This window comes from Falco naumanni, chromosome 3 (assembly GCF_017639655.2).
Source record: "Falco naumanni isolate bFalNau1 chromosome 3, bFalNau1.pat, whole genome shotgun sequence".
NCBI classification, from domain to species: domain Eukaryota; kingdom Metazoa; phylum Chordata; class Aves; order Falconiformes; family Falconidae; genus Falco; species Falco naumanni.
The window spans coordinates 9,639,852-9,659,745 of NC_054056.1; the positions used below are offsets into that span (position 1 = coordinate 9,639,852).

Sequence of the window (19,894 nt, forward strand, 5' to 3'; positions counted from 1 at the left end):
GCTGGCACTGTTCACACTGAAGTACCTAAGGAGGAAAATTCCCTCCTCTGTTACTTCCACTCACTACTCCCCAAAAATATGGGAAATGATTGAAAACAAAATAAATCCCAAACCTCCTCACGCTCTTTGTAAAATAAAGCCCTCTGATTTGTAACTGAGAGGGAAGTTTTTACTGCCACCCACTCGCTCCCTGCACCTAGCCCAACCAAGTACGTTGTTGTTGCCAAAACAGGCGAGTACAAAATGGAAAATCCTTAGTCGGAAAAGGAAATCAGAGTAAAGACGAGGCCTTTGAGAAAGAGCACAAGATGTACCGGTCAGCGCAGTGACAGTAATCCAAGAAGCAGTTCTGCCACTGATTTAATGTGGCTTCAAGCAAAGTCACACCAGCCCTACCCTTCAGCACTCCTGACTGTTAAACTGTCACGTTGTTTACATCTTTTACAGCAGCATGACCAGCCTTCCGCTGTCAGCATTTAGAATAAGCTCTGCCATCCATCCATCCATCCATCCACCAAATTATGGGCTGATACTCCTTCCACAACGACTCGAGGATAATCTGCTGCAAGTACTTCAAATTTCAAAATGTTAGAATAGCTGTACCGAGCTTCAGTTGCAGCACAGAGCCTCACTGGCTGTCCCCAACCGATACTGCACTCTGTTTTTACCTTCTACTTAATGCTATTGCTTTCACTCCATAACCACTGGTCTCTGATGTAAAAAAAGCACCCCAACTATTTTATTACCCCTTAAAATAAAATCTTTGCTTAAAAATAAACTCTACCAAGTAAACACACTCATTTTTCATATTACCTTGTCTTGTAAGAGATGTGCTGTGCAGTTCAATTTGTAAGCAAGGCCTAACATAAAAGATAGTCTGGCCTTATTTCCTCCTCTGGATTGCTGGCATTTGAGTCACATCTACTGAATCTCTCTATTATTTTTGTGCTGGCTTTAGAGATGCCAAGAGGTTACTCCACTGACATGATGGTTCTTCGGGATTTCAAGCAATCAGCCTGTGTTTGAGGACACAAGATAAACTTCCAAAATTAGAAACAAAGCAACACACATGAGTATAATTAGAAAAAGACCCAATGTGAATATAATACAAGTGACAAAAAGATGTTTTTCCTTTTGGAAAAAAAAGGATTTTAATGGGCTTAAAAACATTTCTGTACAAAAACTGCTCAACGACCAGTATTTGCCTTCCTATGGTGACAATACTTTTGACTACTGTTTCATTCAGCAGCAGCTCCCACAGGTCCTGTAACAAGGACTATCTCTTCGGCCAGTGGTGCCTGGAATCCCTGCAAAAGACAGAAAGGCTTTAACTCTTGCTCTAAATTCACTCAAGACTATTGTAGATTATGATGATTCTATTGGGAAAGGGCTATGATGCAGACAGAACCTTTCTCCCTCCAGTCCTGTCCTTACATAGTGTTGCCCTTTTATGTCTAAATAATACTCAAGGATCAAGCCTTGTAAAGCTACACATTAAGTATCTTTTCAGAAGAAGAATGTTCATATTTGGCAGTACTGTTACTTATCATCCTCCCAAGCTAGGTACATGTTCTCCCCACCTATACCTATCTCTGTGGCCAAAGAAAGCGACTCCCACATCTACTAACACAAACTTTTACCTCTGCATTTCAAACCTTCCACCCAGAGTTGTCTTTGATTGCATTAATCCTGACTGACTAAGCACAACCTCTTCCCATTAAACATGCACTTAAGCTCCCACAACAATAGAGGACAATAGCTACGCTCTGCCCATAGCTCCAGGGCACAGGCATGAAAACACTCCACCACTGCGATGAGAGCAGGCTGACAACACACCTATCAGCTTTCCCCGCCAGGTAGGACATGCTTCGGTTTCCAGATTGTTGAGGTTTGTTAGCTCCAGCAAATTTCTGCACAGAAGAAAAAAACACACCACCACCACAGTGAGGTAACTTCCAAATACAGCATATCCCATGAGATTCATGTGCTGCCAGGTCCCTCCACCTTCAAAGGAACACTGCTCGTTTACACTGTGAGCTTTATGTTTTAGCACTTCTTTGTATGGACGTGCACTGACTGCATCCAAATAAGTGCTGTTCTACTGGTTTAACCTCGACACATGAGGCACAATAACGCACTGACGACTAACCTTGCCCATCTAGACAGAAAGATCTGTACAGGCTGTCCCAAGTTCACCCATCAGTTTCTTTTTTTCTGAAAAAAGTTTCAACTGACACAGCAAAGGGATTGCACATGAAACTTCCCTACACTATCAGGCATGAACTCATTCAGCTTCTAAAATACGATGTTTCATGAATATCTAAGATGCTCCCTGGTACTATTTGCCCTCCAGTTAAATATGCAGGAAGGCAGCATGCACAGGAAAAGCAGCTGAAATGCTAGAAATGAACTTTCATAACTTAAAATTAGTGCTCAAGCGCCCAATGAGTTCACACATGGGCATCCTATTACTTCGTATTGCCACTGACATCACGCATCAGCACCCAAGCGCTCCACACTGAGCACTATGCAGGGTATACAAGGGGGGATTTAGGTAACCCAGGTCTGCAGGGGTGACCTGGGGTGGCTGGGGGGTGACAACACCAGAGCTGCCCTATGCTGGTCACAGGTTTCCCTAAGTATGTGTTTCACTGAGAAACTGATGAGAAGAAAGAAAATTTAAACAATCTCAATTGTTGTGGAACTTGTGTTGTGCTGTGGTCTAAGTGTTGCACCTGTGACGCGTGGAGGCATAGGTGTGAACAATGTATGAAGAGGTGGGGAAAAAACGAGAGTCTGAGGGGCCTCAAGAACCTGAACGGGAAGAGGCTCTAATACAAAGTATGAGCTTGGGATTGGAAGTTGTCCCTCAGTACCGTGTGCTGTTAGGGAACATTCTGCAGATCCAGAAAAAGTCATCTGCCTTCCCCAGCAAGTCCCCAGCTGGGTACATGCTATCATCAACACTTGTATTCCTTCTTTCATGTTGTGCTCGTACCTTGCCTGCATAAGCTTGCTTGGCAGGATCAAACTGTGGTGACTGCTTCGATTTGCTGCTTCCTAAGGCAGAGAGGAGAGAAGCTGTCACTAAAATCTCCCATAAAGAACAGTATATTCCACGGTGTTCCTCTGATGATAAGGAGGTTCCACTGCAGTCTCCCACATACTAAAAACCAGAACGGTCTCTTAAGGGCAGGAGATGAAAAGAAGCAGAGAGAAAAGAAGCAAAATCTGAACCCACAATCCCCTTGGCCAACGCTTTCAGGATTTTTTTCCAAATCGGAAAAGGGATGCTAAACTGCACAGTCCTCCAGTTAGTTTCTTTTAGTATTTCCCCACTGTAAGGTAAGTGCAATGTAACAGTTTGTACCTACATTCACGCAGAGCCCTCTCGGGGCTCAGCTGGCAACATTTTCCACAGCCTGCAGCACTCTAGCAAGAGATCCAGATCTTACCCGCAAATACTTTGAAGTTGGACTTGCTATAATCGAAGGGGGTAAACTGCTTCGGTGCTTCCAGCTCCTCTGGTTGCTGGGAGGTTTTTGGCCGTTTCTTTTCTTGATTTGGCAGCTCTGTTCCCATTTCACTCATGACTCTCTCCCTCTTCTTACTAGCTTGTTCCTGCTGTGAAAGCAACCCACAGAATACAAAACAAGGACAAGTTCAGGAGAGGAGAATGAAACATCTCTGTGTAGGCTTGAATACAGCATGCAAATGAACTGCCCAGTGGACCCAGGCTCCAGTGACAGCTATTGCCTGTGGCAGTTACAGTGTGGGGAGACAGCACTCTGTTCTTCCTTGGACCTAAACTGTTGGGGTTTTGTGTTTGTTTTTTGTTTTTGGTTTTTTTTTTTCCTCGTAGCAGGGACTTTTCAGATTAAAAGCCAAGTTTTCATTTCACAGGCTACTAGAGGCTGAGATCTGCTGTGGCCCCATAGGGAGATCAAGGGGAACCTAGGCAAGTGAGGAGCAGAATGGCACGGCAGTGGAAAACGTTCCCTACTGAAGATATGGAGGGATGCAAAGACTTGCACAGCACTGTTGCTAGGGCCCTGTTGCTACACAAAGGGCAGAACCACAGAAAGACTGCTATCAAAAAACTGTCATTCAGGTACTTCAGAGCTGTAGGAGTCCAAAGGTATGTCAGAGTTACAGGGTCTCATTCTGAACAATGTTATACAAGTCAAGAGCGGCAAGGACTGGAAGTAGGGAATTCAGTGACATACCATAGCTTGCTGACGAACAGACACAATATTTTCTGTTGCCTCTTTATACACCTTCTGTGCCTGGTCACGAGCAACTACGGAAAGAAACAAGCATTACTATAAAAAGCAGGAGTAAGTTAGCCAGGAGCTCAGAAAAAGCAAGCAAACCAGCTTGTAGCAAGTCTCAAACTAAACAGAGTACAATCTTTGTCAAAGATCTCATCCATCAGGAAATCCATCATCTAAGTTTTTCTTGTAAGTAGGAAACAACCTATGTGCACTGGGAAAAGCATGCTGGCCAACACACTGAGAAAGGGAAGAACCGCCATACCTGACTGCTGGGTTGCTTTCTTTTTGGTTTCACCCTTGGACTCCTGTACTTGTGTCTGACTCATCAACTTCCATCGATTGCTGATCTGCAATGAAAAAAAATTACCTGGGCTCACTTTCTTTGAAGTTTTATGGCAAAAGGGAGTTTATAAACTTGCTACCACATGCTGCTCTTCATTAAGAGTACAAAAGATCAAATTGGATTGTAGAAGAGATTAAGATCTGCTGCACCAGGTAAAACCATGTGCTTTAAGTTTTAAGCTACAAACAAGCCGTGAGAACAAAGGCAGGTACAGACTTCAGTAGTAGTTTGTAGCTTTGACAGATGGAATATACAGTGGAATGTCTCCAATCCCTGATTCTTCGAGGGATACGAATGCTACAGAAACAATGAACTACAGATTCAGAAACATGCCAAGTTTCTCAAAACTCACATTCTTTTTCTATGGAGAATCAAAGAAGAAAAAAAAATATCTATAATTGCTGCGGTTCCCAAGGAAAATAATCACTTATTTGTTTCTTTTGTATGATTTAGCAGGAGAGTTTAGCACGAGTCTTACTTCATAAATTTTTGATGACGGGTCAAACTTTGCAGATTGTGAGACGTAGACAGGATTCTGTTCTGAAGGTAGGTACTGTAAAGAGGAGAAAACCATTCTGCTTTAATCACAGCACATGACATTTAGCTCATTGCTAAAATGCCACTTAAAATGTTCCAAATCAAAAAGTTCACATTTAAGAAACATTCTACAGATCGAACACCTTTTGGGAAAAGAAAAGTTACCACCGCTATGGCCAAGAGAAACGTTGAAGAAAAAACGAACAAAAAAAATCCCTGAAAAACCAACCCACAACCACACACAGAAAAAGTTGTTTTGATATTATAACCTAGTAATTTGCCACTCCAAATCTATAACAAAGTATTCTATTGTTCTTCTGATTCATTAGAAGAGTAAAATCAGCTCACTAGCTCTAGCCATGAAGTAGAGACCAAAATATGATGCAAATTAAAAAACCCGCAAACTTGATTTAAAAAAACCCAATAGTGAAAGGTCTGTTTACTATGTAGAAAGACATATATCTAAGAGGCATTTCAGTGTTTTGTAAACAAGTCTACATGTGTGTGTTTTGCAAGGACAATCTCTTGATTCCAGGAAGAGCAGCAGCTGATGCTACATCAAGCTCTTTCAGATATGCCTGGAAAAACAGCTCAGAGCATCCTCTGCACGAGGTAGTTTGAGTTACACTACAAATATATACTGGGAGCTTTTACCATTCTAAATGGATTTTCAAAGGACTCCATGATACGCTGAGCTTTCTGTTGTGCAGTGGTTAAAGCCTTGTTGCTTTTATCTTCATCACATTCCTAAAAAAAAGCCAAAAAAGGGAAGAAATATTAACATTAATAACTTTGGGGTTTGGCTACTGCGGTTTCATGCATGCTATTTCTCACTCTCTCTGAAACTCCACCGATGGCAGTAACCCTCTAGAGAGATGTTGATGGCCCCCTAACCTGGTTGTCTTGGTTATGCCAAATGCCTGACAGCAAGCCAGTCTCATTTCCATGCATGTCCCACCTTACTATTTCTTGCAACACTTTCACACAGTTTTATTGGATTATTAAGTACGTTTTCTAATACTTAAAATACTGACGCTATCACAAACATGTTGCTTACACTGAATATGCTGACAGTGGCAGTAGCAACAAGACACGTTGACTCTGGCTGAACACCCTGAATGTTCACTGTCCTCTCACTGTCTGAAAAGAGACAACCATGTTCCAAAACCGGTGCAGACTCTACATGAAAAGGAAAAGAAGACAAAATTTTTATTAGATACTTGTACATTTTACTGCTTTTGTGTAATGAGATTTCACTGAAAGTTTCTTCAGGGCTGCTTACTTCCCCATGTCAAAACCATATCATGTCATTATTAGCACAGTTTTTAGGTTAAGTCCAAATTACCCAAGGCAGAGTTATTCTGAAAATCATCCATAGGAATCCGAGAACTGTCATGTGGTCCAAAGAAGGTATTCTCCAGCCTCTGCAGAGAGATTCAAATTACAAACACCATTAATACACTACTCTACACATCTGTATGTGTTTTCACATATTGTGGAGATACATTAATGAAAATTAAAATAAAAGGGTGAAAGTCAGAGACTGAATATTCATTATATAGCTTACCTGGCAGAGCACACTGCATCTGGCATCAAAAGGCTATCTGTGCAAACACCCAGGGGCTAATGGAGATGCTTTACTTCATACGCATGAGGGGATTAAATAAGTCAGCCTTAGAAACTCATCTGGAACTTCTCTTCTTACAGATCAGTCAATATAGGCTAACACACATGAAACTGTCCAGCAGCTAGAGTGTTTGCTGACGAAGCCTTAAGTGCTGCTATGGTGGTTTGTAAAATAGTGATTTGCAGCTGGTAACCTTACAGAATTTAGCACAGAAAAGTAACATTAAGCTAAAGCCGAGACACCCATAAAATGGATGAGAAGAAATGATTTACTAGAAGTTAGAATTTTGCTTCGTTTGTTTCTGAGTTTAAGGCTTAAGGTATTAGGTAACAAACATTATGTAAACAGTACCTCAGGGTTGGAGAGAGGTGTTCCCTTCGTGACTGCCAAAGGAATCTCCGACTAGAATGGGAGAGAAAGGTAAGTCACTTAAATGCCACCTGCCCTGTTTCTTCTAGGCTGGCCTCCTTAGCCAAGTTTTCATTGATAAGCTAGCAGGTTGATAGAACTTCATTCTTTCTTCTTCTGAAGTGCATATGGATATGTTTATAAACACCTCACACAGAAAGGACACATCCATACTCACAAATGAGTTTGTTTCACTAAAGGAGGAAGGCTGTATTAATAAGCAACATGCTCAATATGTATCTTAACAAATGAACCTCTTGCACCTCGGGTTTGTTTTTTTTTGCTTCACCATAGCTGTAAAAGATTTATGAATCCATTTACATGGACCAACAAATTCCACAAGGTCCGTTTCTTCCTCACACAGGCAAACATGATGTGCAACGTAAGACAGACAACTGCACCCTGTTCAAGTAGCATCAGTTCTTTCACTGCTATAGTTCTCCAGTAAACTACATTGTGTGTAAGCCAGTACAGAGCAGACAACAGATAGGCAAGAAGAAGATGCAATATATCTTTCTGCTCTACTACAGAACGCTATATTCATAGTCTTCAAAAAGCAAACGTCAGCACACACATCATTGCAGGTCACCATTTAGCTCCAGTCCCTGGCTTACAGAAAGCAAGTGATGAGTCTCTTGCGTGGTATGAGCTACTCCTACCTTGAGAAAAGGCATCTCCCGGGCCTGGTGAATGAGAAGATGCAATTCATTAATCTGCTGGCGAACTAGTGGTGGGACTGGATTACAGCAAGCAATGATGCCCTGGGGTTCCCTAAAGAGAGATGAGAAAAATTCAGTCTGCTATATTTATGGCTGGTATGTTAGGCATTTGCATTCAAAGGATGTGCAACCAGATACAACCATGGTCCTGACTGTGACAGAGTAAGACAAGTCAGATTAATCGGTCAGAGTTTATTTTCTGTGATGAAAAATTCTTCTAAACCAGGTTTGTGCAGATAAGGAGAAACCATTAACGCAGTCCCCTCTCACTTGTCTTCTGTCTGTACCCATATTAATTTTGTTTCTTGTTCAGTATTCGTCCATGGAAGCTGAGCCCAGCAGTGGACTTGCATTTAAAGATGCATTTTTGTTACTCTAAAATATGGGTGTTAGCTGATGAGTGCCACGTTGTTTGAGGAAAATGTATAAATTCAGAGTTTTAAGGGATCTGCCCCTTGCCCCTGCCCCCCTGCCATCCCTTTAGGAACTGAACTCCTGGCCCCCCAAATAAATGCTACAGGGGAACTCATCCCTCTCTTGCTCTGTAATGTTGTAGGAATCTCAGGCAGGGACATGTGACATATAGCAATGCAAAGGAATGTGTTTTATTAGTGGAATAAAATCAGAGAGAGATGTATCCCGGAATAAGTTTGGAGCCTTCTGAAGGAGTATTGCTGTTTATTTCTCTTCAAAAGTGAACAGCTATAGAGAAAAGCAGTACTGAAAGCTGGAAGGAAGGGACCAACTGCAGAACAAATTACACACTAGAAAATGACTTGTTGGATATTAAAATCAAATGAGACTCCTGTGAACAAAACTTACTTGGGCAGCTCCTCTGCTATCTTCAATAGCATATGATTTGGTAGCACATATCTACAACACAAAAAGGCGGTGTAAATGTAACAGAATGTTAAAAACTCTTTAAAAATACCTTCAAAGTGCAAAGTCTGCCCCAATTACAAGGTCTGAAAAGATGAAATCTGTTAAAAAGAAATAAAGCAGGGCGACACCTGTAAGAGTTTACTGCTAACCTAACAGGCCACCTCTGTAAAAAGCAGCCCGAGGTAGTACACCAATCCCTACAGGTAACAAAGTGGTTTCACCTCGGGGCGGGAGAAGCACAATCCAAGAAACTCACTGAAGTATTAAGCCAGTGTCTGTAACAAAAGACTTCTTACCCTGTACTCTCATCCTCTTGACGTGCCACCTTGTCTCTCCATGCAAACAGCAACCTAAATGCTGCTAGCTGCTGTGGGCTGAGATGTTTTTTCTGCCTCCTGTAGAGCTCAAGGTAGGATTCATCTGAAAAAAGGGGCTTGACGTATTTCTGGACAGGAAAAAACAGAAACACTCATGATCAGCATCAGATTTGTGCTTTCTCATTTGCCTTGCTTCACTGAGACAGACAGAATCTCACACAGACATAAGGGGACTGAATAAACTCCGGTACAATGTGCCTCGGAGCTTTTACCCTGAACTATTGGTAGAAGCCTATCCCTGGAAAACATACATCTCACCCATTTTTAGGGAAAAACCACCCTCACCAACTCCAGGAGCAGCTTTAGACATACAGTATCTTCAAGCTTTACAACATTTGACAAGGCCTACTTTCATAGACAGTACTTTCCACAGGCACAATATAATTATCTCATAATGCAACTCCAGCTAGGCTTTGAACTTCTAGGAACACCTAGTAGAACTGGAAATGTAACATCGCTCTTGGAAAAGGCAGACCTGAAAGCATCAGGAGGCCAAGGAGTGCTAGCATTTAAAAACCAGCAAAAAGGCATCTGAATCCAAGGATTTTAGCTAGTGAAACAAGTGACTGCACACAACAATCAGTTCATACAGCCGTTTTCAGACATACAAAGAGGAAAAAAACCTGCTTCTACGCAATACATGTAGAATAGGCAAGGACTTTCTGTCCTACTAAGCCCATACTCTGATGCAGGTAATTCAAGCAGGTGAGGCTTTACCTTCAGGCAGATGTCCTTGCTGCGTTGCCACACAACCTGCAGCTGAGTGGGCTGCTCGTTCCCTCTCTCCCACAGCGCCTCCCTCATTTTATCATAGATATAGAGCAAGTAATGAGTGTCGTCACGGGCATACCGAACCATTTCTTCTGGCAAAGGGCTAGAAAAAAAGCCAGAATTACACGAATACTTTTCAGTTGCCCCATCAAACTGCCACTTTCACCTTGCAAGGCATATTAGGGCAAATTGCACGTAAAACATGCCAAAAACTAATTATGGAAATTCTTCTGTTTCCTTACTGAAGGATTTGTTGGGCAACAGCAGTAATGTGTGTGCGCTCTCCAATTCAGACGATATGTTGTTCGCTGCTGGAGAGCAGGATTGCCATGTAGCTACATCAGATGGCAGAACTGTATTTGTCATAACTCTTCTTTCTCTGCAGCCTACATAAAGTAGACCTCGTATCTCTGTGCTGTGCAGGGTCCATCTGCTCATGCTGCAACAGCATACTGCTCTACCTAGTACAGGTGACTGAATGTTTCTGTGGGGGCTGTAGAGGTGCAAATACTGACTTTCTCCATAATACTGCAGTGGTTAAGTGCTGTTGCTAAGAAGCAAGCCTCCAGGAACTTCTCGTTACTTAAATCTTCCCCAATTTTCCCCCAGAATTGCAATTTCTAAAGAAACACAGGAAATGTAACACTCATAAAAGAACTCAAAGCACAGCCAGGTAAATGCTTTGCTCGTTCACTTTTGAGACTAATCTACAACTATGGGGCTTGCAACTAGAAACATGCTTCTGCTCTATCAATACAAACAAGGATAAGTGCTACTTAAGGGGTCAGTTTTTACCGTATCCTCCAGTCAGCCAGCTGGTACTGCTTGTCAGCATCTATGTTGCAATACAGCTTCAGCAAGTGGTCCAAAGAATGCCTCCCAAGATTGAGGAGACGAGCAGCTTGGTGAGTATCAAACATGTTCACCAAATACAGACCAAAGTCTTTTTGCAGCCATTCTACATCTGAATCAGCACCATGAAGAACCTTGAAAAACAAAACAAATTGAGAACCATATGAAGAACATTTCTACTCCAGGCCGGCAGTGCTGTGGTTTCATATTCACATGTCTAGGACCAGATTTCTTTTCTCTCTGTCCTTTGCCGTGAAATGCAGAAATGCTAAATGAGTGCACTTGGCAAGTAACTCCCCACTTACATCAAAGAAACAGGCACCTGAACAAATTAAAATGAAAGGAGAGCCCAGTGACAAAGACAGAGCATGGTGTGCTACTAACTGTAACAAAACTTAAACTAAGGGGCAGAGGGCAAGGAATTCTGGTGGTGAATTGGTGAAATTGGCAGCTGACCTTCACAATTGCAGGGTCTGTGAAGGTCTCATTGAGAATGTTCATGTCACTGCGCAATTCCAGTGTATCAATAATGAAGTCTTCTGTTCGGGTGGAAATCTGCATAAGACATGTCAAGCCCAGGAAGCTCCTGTAGGAATGGTGCTGAAAAACACGAAGAGAGATGTAAGCTAGGATCCATTACAGAAGTAATACTATACAACAAACAGCACTCCAAGTGAAGGAAGAAAAAGTAGCAGAGGACTTCATGAAGAAAAAGGCAATTGGATGAGCAAGCTGTCTCTTTGCAGTCACCAGCATGACACAAAAAACCCCATGAGATGAACTGAAAGAAGATCGGATTCAGTATGAAGTGTGCAGCCAGTACTACCATTGGGAAACTTATAATATTGACACAGTCGAATTCAACCTTACAGATAGTATCTGACAGGGCAGGGTCACGAACTTTTTCATGTCAAAAACTACAAGAAGCAGGAGAAAGAGAAGACTACAAAACAGATTAGAATAATATAATGGTCTCCTAGGTATTAACAGTACATATGTAACATTTTAATGGAAAAGGCAATTTGATTACCTCTAAGTCCAGGGCGAATTCTTTACAATTCATAAGCTTTTCATTTAGCTCTACCAGCTCATCCAGTGTGCTGACAAAATGACAGGGTGTTTCCTTGATGGGCCTGTACATCTGGCAGAGCAAATTATTAGGCATGGTATGTTTTCCATCAATTCCTACCCCTGACCACCCTCAATTTTGAAATTCATCAAGTGTGGCTGTCTGTAAACTTACTGCATCTGCAGTAAGTTTAAATTAACGTGGGCACCAACCTGGGGTTCTGGTTTCTGGAGAACTCCATCTGGTGGAGAAAAATGCTCCAGTTCATACTGGTAAGGGTGAGCAAACCTGTGGAAATTAGGAAGACAGGCACAGACTAAATTTCAGCCATCTTTATGCAGCCAGAGCACAGAGACTTTGAGAACTATGGCAATTTCCCTACTGAGTGGAAATCTTGTTTCTTATCAAGCATAGGTTTAAAATGACTGCAGATGTCTAAAGCAAATCACAGGCAATATAGCGTGGGGACACAAACACATGCAGAGCTGTTACACATGAAAAGCATCAGCACAATGGGACCATACAAGTGCATGTTCACTGGTGGTACTCAAGCACCTTGCTGTCAGTTTGATTTCTTACATGTCTTGCTCAGTTTGCTGCGTCCTCTGCTGGTGTATGAAGTCTGCCAAAGCAGGTGGCACATCCAAGTCCTCAGGGCGCTCCTTTCGTTCCCGTCCACTCTTCGCGAGGGCTGAACAACCAATATGGAACAACTGTACCGGGTCCCACACATAACATGTTCTCAGCCTACTACTCTCTTCCCTCCACCCACCACAAGATCCTATTAAAATCATAAAGCATCAAAAATCATAACAATTTAGACCTGCAGCTTTTGCTGTCAGCAAGGTTTCTGTCTGCAGCTCTAATGACAACTTAGTTAATAGGTTTTAGCAGGCTGTTATTAAACCAGATACAAGGTGGTTCTGCTCAAGAGCTTGGAAGGAGATTGAAAAATCTTCAGAAGAACCTTTCAGCCATTCCCTTTTAATAACTTTAAAAGTACAGCCTCATCAGTGCAGACTAAGGATGAATCACCAGCAGCAGAACGACATGTTGCCGAGACGGGATGTTATGCTGGCAGCTTTGATAAAGCACCCAAAGAGGTAGGTCTAACCATACACCTGGCGTTCCTAACTAATTAGAAAGAAGGATCTGTAAAGCCAATTAGACTAGTCAAGACCACTTCTGGTGCCAGATTGACTCTCATCACACAGTTCAATGGTGATAAAGAGAAGCTGCAGAATATCTGCTTGGAACAGATTATTTACTGTATACCAACAAGAAGATGCTGTATGCTGACCTACCCTTACATTATGCATATTTAAACAGTCACAGAGCTTACACCACCTAAATGGTCAACACTTCCCACTGTTACTTGTTCTTACAGTCAATGATTTCTCCTCTAGACTGTGAGAACAGATTTCTGTCAAATACTCTCAATAGGTTACCCAACAAAAAATAAACTCCTTACCTTCAGGCAAAGGTTTCAGGGCATTTGGCTTGATAAAAAGTTTAGGTACAAAAGGAGTGTTGGAATTGTCAATCTTTTCCCGAAACTTAAGCTGTGGTCGAGAGATATTCTTGGCATGAAGCAGTCGGAAGGTTTCAGATTGAGCTCTCTTGTGGAATTCTCCCGCCTATTTGGAAAACGGTAAGTCACAGGTAAAACCCACATGAATTAACAGACATCCAGAGTTTCTTTTACTCAGCCTGACCTAACATTCAGAGGAATAAAGCTGTGCCTCCAACTCAAAACAGAGTTACACTTTTGCAGTGAGTCCAGCATCTAAGAATGAAAGTTCTCTGAATCAGGATTCCAAATTCTGATGAATAAGCAAAAGAAAGACTGTTGTGTACATGAAACTGAAACGGCAACTGAAAGCAGACAGAATCCAGAACCAAGTTTGAATAAATAGGAACAGGAAAAAAGAAGAAGGAAGTTAAGACACCTAAAAAACCGTGACAGAACATTTAACTACTCAGCTCCACTGCAAAATCAGTATTGCCAATACTGGGAAAAAAAGCCAAGATAACACAGCAAACTGATCGCAGAGGACTCACCCTGCGGTTCCAGCTGGAAACGATCGTCTGAGGGGGCTGTAACCCAGCAGGGAGGACTGGTTGCTGGTTTTTGTTCACTCCTGCTGCTTCATCCAATAAAATACCCTAAATTCAAACGAAACGCCTGTTAAATTAGCATGCTCAGCCACTCTAGTCAGAGTAAAGACACAGGCAGATATCTCCACTGCCATTTCCCCTGCATTCTGTGCAACATGAGACAGACAAATGCAGGAGTATGGTGAACATCAGGGGCAGGAAGTTTCCTCAGCGAAGCAGCTCTATGAATTTACAGACCAGGTTGTGAGGTTCCTGTGCCAAACTGTGTTTAGTTTCCTCACAAGTCACCAACTACCTTCCTTCCCTTTGGGCCATAACCCATCTGCCTTAGTTGCTGTGACCGCTAGCCTAGCACATGGAAATGTTTTTAAAATAAAAGGGAAAACCACCAGGCTGAGGAAACACTAAATGTAACTGTGAAAGCACTACCACTGGAATTCTTGCAAAGGAGGAGGAACTTGTGGCAACTGAATAGTTTATAAGAACAATGTTCAGAAATAGTTTGCTTACCACTCTTTCAAGAATGACATCATTGGAGTCAACCAGCATATCAAATTTATCTTCCAGCTCTGTCGCTTTTCTGTGATCTTTCATGTGGCTATGGCAGCCATGGTATTGCATCACCTTGCTCATGCTTAGCAAGAGAATGGCACAGCTATTAGCAATTTGAAAGCAGTCTTGCTGAACACTAAACTGTCCAATTCACTTCAGCTTCTGACATTTTCAAAGTTTGAAAAGAAATCAAATGCAGTATCTACAGAGAACATTGCACAAGCAGTGAAAAGAAGAAACACCTATACAGCATTGTTAGAACTAATTCCTTACAATCCACGTGACTTCTAAAATAACCTAACGCGCCTTTGCTCTTTGCACTTCTCTCTATCCAAATCATTATGAAAGGCTCTCCTCAAACTTGTTACTTAAACTGTCAAGCACTAGAAGAGCAACTAAAATTAGGTATGTGAAATAAAACATATTTTTATCTACAGTAAGTTTGGAGTCTCTAAAGAAGGGTGCTATCTTCTGTTTTGGAGTGAAAATTATTAGCAACAGCCCAGAGACGCAAAAGCATCCTTACCAGCTAAGGAGATGGTTACCCTGCGTTTCACAGTACGCTCGGAAGCCAGGGAAGCTTCGGTAGAAGTCATACTCATCACCAGGCTGAGGGAGCCCATTAGATGCCTTTGTCGCTGCTACCACTGTGCCGAGAGCATACTGTGCAAGAACACCACGTCGTTAGTGTCATTTCAGTACTTTGTTCCTCCATTTACCCAGGATACTACTTGGTAGAAACGCATTTTGCCTAGCTTGTTCGAACTGCGTGGTTCCAATACATAATATTATGGGGATTTTTGATATAAGTTCGCGGTCATTTAGTTCACATTGTTTATTTAGACATTTAAAAAATGATGAAAGTCTAGTAATGAGAACAAGACTTAAACTACGGTCTAGTACTTAAAAGTCTGATAGACAGTTTGTTAAAGCAGCAGGAACGCAGGTAATTACTAACAAAACCCCCAAACACGCTGCAATGCCCCCAGCTTGCCAGGCGGCAGGCAGAGCGGCGGGGCCGCGCGGAGCCGATGCCGAGCGCGGTAACCGGGGGCGATGCCCACGGCCGCGCACCCCGCACCGGGGGCCCGGCCCCTCCGCGGCCCAAGGCCTCACATCGGGGAGGCGGCAACCACCCCGCCCCCGGCGGGGCGCTCAGGCCAGGAGGCCCCTGCTCGGGGCAGGCCCCGGCGGCCGTGGGAGCGGCCCGCACCCCGCTGCCCTCAGGCAGCTCCCGCGCCGGACTACGACACCCGGCATGCACCGTACCACGCCCGGCACGCCGGGAGCGGTAGTGCACGGTGCCCGCCCCGCGGCCCCCGGCGCGCACCTTGACGAAGGCGTCGACGTCGTCGAAGCCTGGCAGCACCGCCATCGAGCTGCCCGCCTCCGCCTCCGCGGGTCGCCCCGCCGCCCCGGGGCCCCCCTCCTGCCCCGCGGGGCTCGCCGCTGCCGCGCTGCCGCTCTCCCCACCGGCGGCGGCCGCCATTATTCCCCCTCATCCACGTCACATTCCGACGTTCTCGCGAGAACGCGGCCGCTGGGAGGGGCGCTGAGAGGGGGCCAGGGCTGCCCTCTGGCGCCCCCGGGCGGCGTGGCGGAACAGGCCCCCGGCTGCTGGGGGGCACCCCTCGGGCCTTAAAGAGGGGCCAGACCCCCGGCCCTCTCCCCCGACACGCACCCCCCCGCAGGGCCCAGGGCCTGCCCACAGAGCAGCGCCCGTGACAGCCGCCCCAGTGCCTGGAACGCCCCCGACCGCCACCTCCCTACTCCCCCTTTTCGACGTGCAGCACCAGCACAAGCGCTGGGGAAGCCTACGGGACCCTGGCCGGGACAGTGAGGCACCCACGCTGTCCCTCGAGCTGCGGCTGTGACGCCCAGACTAAGAAAGCTGATGTTCTTACTGCACAAAGGACATGGCATCTGTTGGAAACTAAAATTTAGGGGTTGTATGGTTAAGTTTCTTTTACAGAAGTGACAAACACCATCCAGTCTTGGTAATTTTGCCTCCAGCTGCTACCAGAAGAGAAATATAGCCAACCACCTGAACTGATGTAGAAACACACAAGTCAAATCCATGGCAACAGGGAACGTGGAGGAAAAAAAACCAACTGCATCCCTGCCTCTTCCTAAGAAGTACCCAGGAATAAACAAGAACACAATCAAAGTGTTCAGATTTTGGTGTAATTTATTGGCACAAAAATATTCAAATACAACATGTCATCTAAACATGGCTACTCTGTTGTATTTTGTGCATTGTTTTTAATATGTTTAATTCATAAATCATAACTTTGTCTTCACCCTCATGTTTAATAACCATTATTTTCTGTTTCAAGTTATGACCAGTTCTCCCCCTGTCTGCCTCCTATGCCAAGCACTAACTTTCCCTAGTTATTTCCCAATACTGCTTTTTAATCCCGACACTGCGGGAAGCTCCCAAGCGGGATTTCATTTGTACCCTGCATCCAGTTTGCCACGGATCAACCCGCATAGAGGCACCTGTCTTTGCTCAGCTCCTTCAGCTCTTGGGTCTGCTCTGATACCTTGTTGCAGTCTGAAACACAACTCCCGCAACTACTGTAATGAGTGGATATACAGTTTCCAATCTGGGGGCAAGAATCAAGTTTGGAAACAAGGTAACAGGATGAAACAGTGGTAAAACTTCTCCTCCTTTCCAGTTATCCAGTTCACCCCCAAACCTAAAAGGAGCCTCCCATGTACAAGTGCGTTGATCTCACTGCAGCCACGCCAACAGGACTGACCAGGGCAATAATTAATCTGCAAATGACTTAGTTACATTGCAAAGTTAAGTCAAAACCCGTATACAGTTATTTTCAATGGATCACCAGTTCCCCAAAGACCAAGTGGAACCATAGACTTCTGTGGTACAATCAGTCTTCACTGTCCTGGAAACCCAAATCAAGTGTTGTGTTTCAGACAGCTTGTGTTTTTCCAACAGCAGCTATATATTGGCTTAAACCAACTTTTAATATACAATAACTCTTTTCATTTACATTTCAAAATATTTGACAAAGGCTGTATTTCAGTCCAACGTTCTCAGTTTGTGTTTGTAGAAGAGCAAGTTTGGGAGTGCAAAAGCCTCCAGAATAAAAGGCTGTGGATACTTTGGAATCTTCTGTTACCAGAAAGGACACCTAAAGGAAACAAAGATATTGTAGTAATGCTGATCTGCATATGGTTTCACAAAGGCAACACTAAGAAGGACTGAGATTCCAGACTAACTAGGCACTGTTTTAGTACAGGAAACGTTGACAGGTGATTCCCATGCTTCTTTCCAGCTAACTAACATTTAAAAACGCTAACAAGATCTACTTCCTTCAGCATATTCCAAAGTTAGCGAATTCTCAAAATGACAGCAAATCACCTTTGTTTACTTTAGAACTTGTGGTTCCTCACTAACTGAAATCAGTGACCACCACATGCCTTATTTCAAACACTTAAAAAGTTGAGGCTGTTTGCAGTTTAAATGTTCTAAAATCCCTGCCACTACCTAAAACAACAACTCTTACAGAGGGCTGTCTATGGGATCGCTGGCATAGGCTTGCAAAATGAGCAGATGCAACATGTGGTAAGGCTCCTACACATAACTAACTACACAAGTGACATCTTCCTTAGCTGTTGTCTGCTTGGATTATTCTAAGAAGAATTTTGCAAGGTTTACTGAAGGACAAACTCACCATCCAATGTAGCACTGACACAGATTCTCGTGAGAAGTAGCTTGCTTAATGAGCAATTCTACTTGTGTGGGTACATCAAGGGTTTCGTCATGAGAGAAGTCTCGACCTTTGAAATTGAAGGATAAAATCCCCCATAAATGGAAGCCACATCAAACAACATAACTTGCTTCTGGGTGACAAGTTAAGGACTGATAGGATTTTTAACTACCTTTCCCTTACAGTATATAAAATGTAATTTTTTTCCAAACATGGAGAACCCTCTAAAGGCATACAAAGCCCAGAACTCTGTTTTCCCTATTATTACAGTTTCTTCCTTTTATATTCTCCAAGTAATGGATAAACCAACAACAGATAACTTTCCAGTAGCTGGAATCCTGGTCCTAATCCCTTCAAGGACATTGTTTGGCAGGTGGAGGGTAGTTTCTTATAAACTTTGAGTATAAAATTTCTCAACTAAATGCTGCAAACTATAAAGCAGGACAGTAGAAATTCAACTTGCGCTAACAAGCTAAGACATACAAAATATGAAGTCTGTTTAGTTATAAACAATGCTGTACTTTTCAAATTAGGCTCATTTGTATCTAAATGCAGGCACCAGTACTTCTGTGACAAAACCACGGAAATGGCTTCAACCACTTAATCAGAATAATTAAATTCAAGAATTAACACAAAATACACATGCTAATAGTGCCGATCCATCTCATCAGATTTTCATTTACCTTATACAAACAAAAACATACCAGTGAGCTTATCTCGAACCCTGTTGATGATTTGAATTGCCTTCTTATTTAGAGCTTCTGGCTTCACTAGGCCATCTCCTACTAAAAGACAGAAGCAGGAAAGAGAACTAGGACTTCAGCAGAAAAATAAAAGCATTTGTACTGCTGTTACATTTGCCATGCCCAAACACCACAAGTACCATTTTGAGAGCAAACAAACCCAGATACCAGTACATTTTCTGTCTTTTTTTTTTTTTTTTTTTTTTTTTTTTGAGTTGAGAACACAAGTAATTATAGTCCTCATTTATGCTGACAAGGAACTGTATCTGTCCAATCTCATGTAATTGTATCCAAGAACAATTGCTGCATCAGTATAGAAACAACAATGAAACTTACTGAAGGAATGGATGGATTCAGGCACTGTGGTCCCAGTTTTCTTATGGGCTGTCTCACCCAATTCGACACTGTCCAACATTTCTGTTGAAAAAAACCCACAAAAACATAGAAGCATAAACATGAAGCTGTAAAGCAGATAAAATAATATTCTTCTGGAACAAAACTGCTAATCAGCTCATTTAAAAAGCATATTTTACTGTGGACAAGTGTGCCACACATTGTTATCGTTAATGGAAGCATATCACAGGAGCAAACATTCTTTTTCCCCTGCTAACATACTGAAAGGCCTGACCCAAGTTTTAGGAACACTTTGTATGAAAGTGTAATTGAAAGATATTTTGAAATGATATACAATTAACCTAAAATTATAATCAAATAAGTATGTTTATTTGTAGAACTCTCCATATGAAACACTGTTCCTATTCTTCAATAGGGAAGAACTGCTAAGATTCAACATAGAACTCTCAACGTTCCGTCAGATGGCCACTTGCCAGGTTTGGCACACTAATTTCTGGTAGCTAAGTAAATTACTACCCCATATCAATTATACCT

At 42.9% G+C, this 19,894-nt stretch overlaps 2 protein-coding genes across 9 annotated transcripts in view; both read right to left on the minus strand.

Moving 5' to 3' along the window:
- Positions 1–1,125: 1,125 nt before the first annotated feature.
- EXOSC10 (exosome component 10) lies at positions 1,126–16,027 on the minus strand. 2 transcript variants are annotated; one of them, XM_040587505.1, is made up of 25 exons: positions 15,860–16,027; positions 15,056–15,192; positions 14,488–14,611; positions 13,921–14,025; positions 13,331–13,496; positions 12,439–12,550; positions 12,072–12,147; positions 11,821–11,931; positions 11,247–11,390; positions 10,734–10,924; positions 9,885–10,041; positions 9,087–9,235; positions 8,731–8,781; positions 7,849–7,960; positions 7,133–7,183; positions 6,500–6,578; positions 6,212–6,294; positions 5,809–5,901; positions 5,096–5,170; positions 4,537–4,621; positions 4,227–4,300; positions 3,456–3,624; positions 2,999–3,060; positions 1,837–1,910; positions 1,126–1,307 (listed from the first exon to the last, which is right to left on the minus strand). In XM_040587505.1, exons 1-25 carry the CDS (start codon positions 16,016–16,018, stop codon positions 1,277–1,279), a joined length of 2,670 nt encoding a protein of 889 aa, XP_040443439.1. In that variant the 5' UTR covers positions 16,019–16,027; the 3' UTR covers positions 1,126–1,276. The 2 variants fall into 2 exon arrangements, with proteins under 2 accessions (XP_040443439.1, XP_040443438.1); XM_040587504.1 differs by having other exon boundaries at positions 6,212–6,333.
- Positions 16,028–16,699: 672 nt separating this feature from the next.
- MTOR (mechanistic target of rapamycin kinase) overlaps positions 16,700–19,894 on the minus strand; it is a 66,887-nt gene continuing 63,692 nt past the window's right edge. For 6 of the 7 annotated variants that reach the window (XM_040586432.1, XM_040586433.1, XM_040586438.1 and 3 more), the window contains 4 exons: positions 19,343–19,423; positions 18,968–19,048; positions 18,228–18,333; positions 16,700–17,684 (listed from right to left, as the gene is read on the minus strand). In XM_040586432.1, coding sequence (XP_040442366.1) covers positions 17,669–17,684; positions 18,228–18,333; positions 18,968–19,048; positions 19,343–19,423 — 284 coding nt within the window. In that variant the 3' untranslated portion in view covers positions 16,700–17,668. The remainder of the gene's footprint in view (positions 17,685–18,227; positions 18,334–18,967; positions 19,049–19,342; positions 19,424–19,894) is intronic. The other variant, XM_040586434.1, reaches the window with a different exon arrangement.

Excerpts from the sequence above, each read along its gene's own strand:
- EXOSC10 (XM_040587504.1), bottom strand. The coding sequence starts at position 16,018 with ATGGCGGCCGCCGCCGGTGGGGAGAGCGGCAGCGCGGCAGCGGCGAGC. Across the intron at positions 12,148-12,438 it reads CAGCAAACTGAGCAAGACAT|GTTTGCTCACCCTTACCAGT; the intron begins GTAAGAAATCAA and ends TAATTTCCACAG. Across the intron at positions 4,622-5,095 it reads CGTCATCAAAAATTTATGAA|ATCAGCAATCGATGGAAGTT; the intron begins GTAAGACTCGTG and ends TTTTCATTGCAG.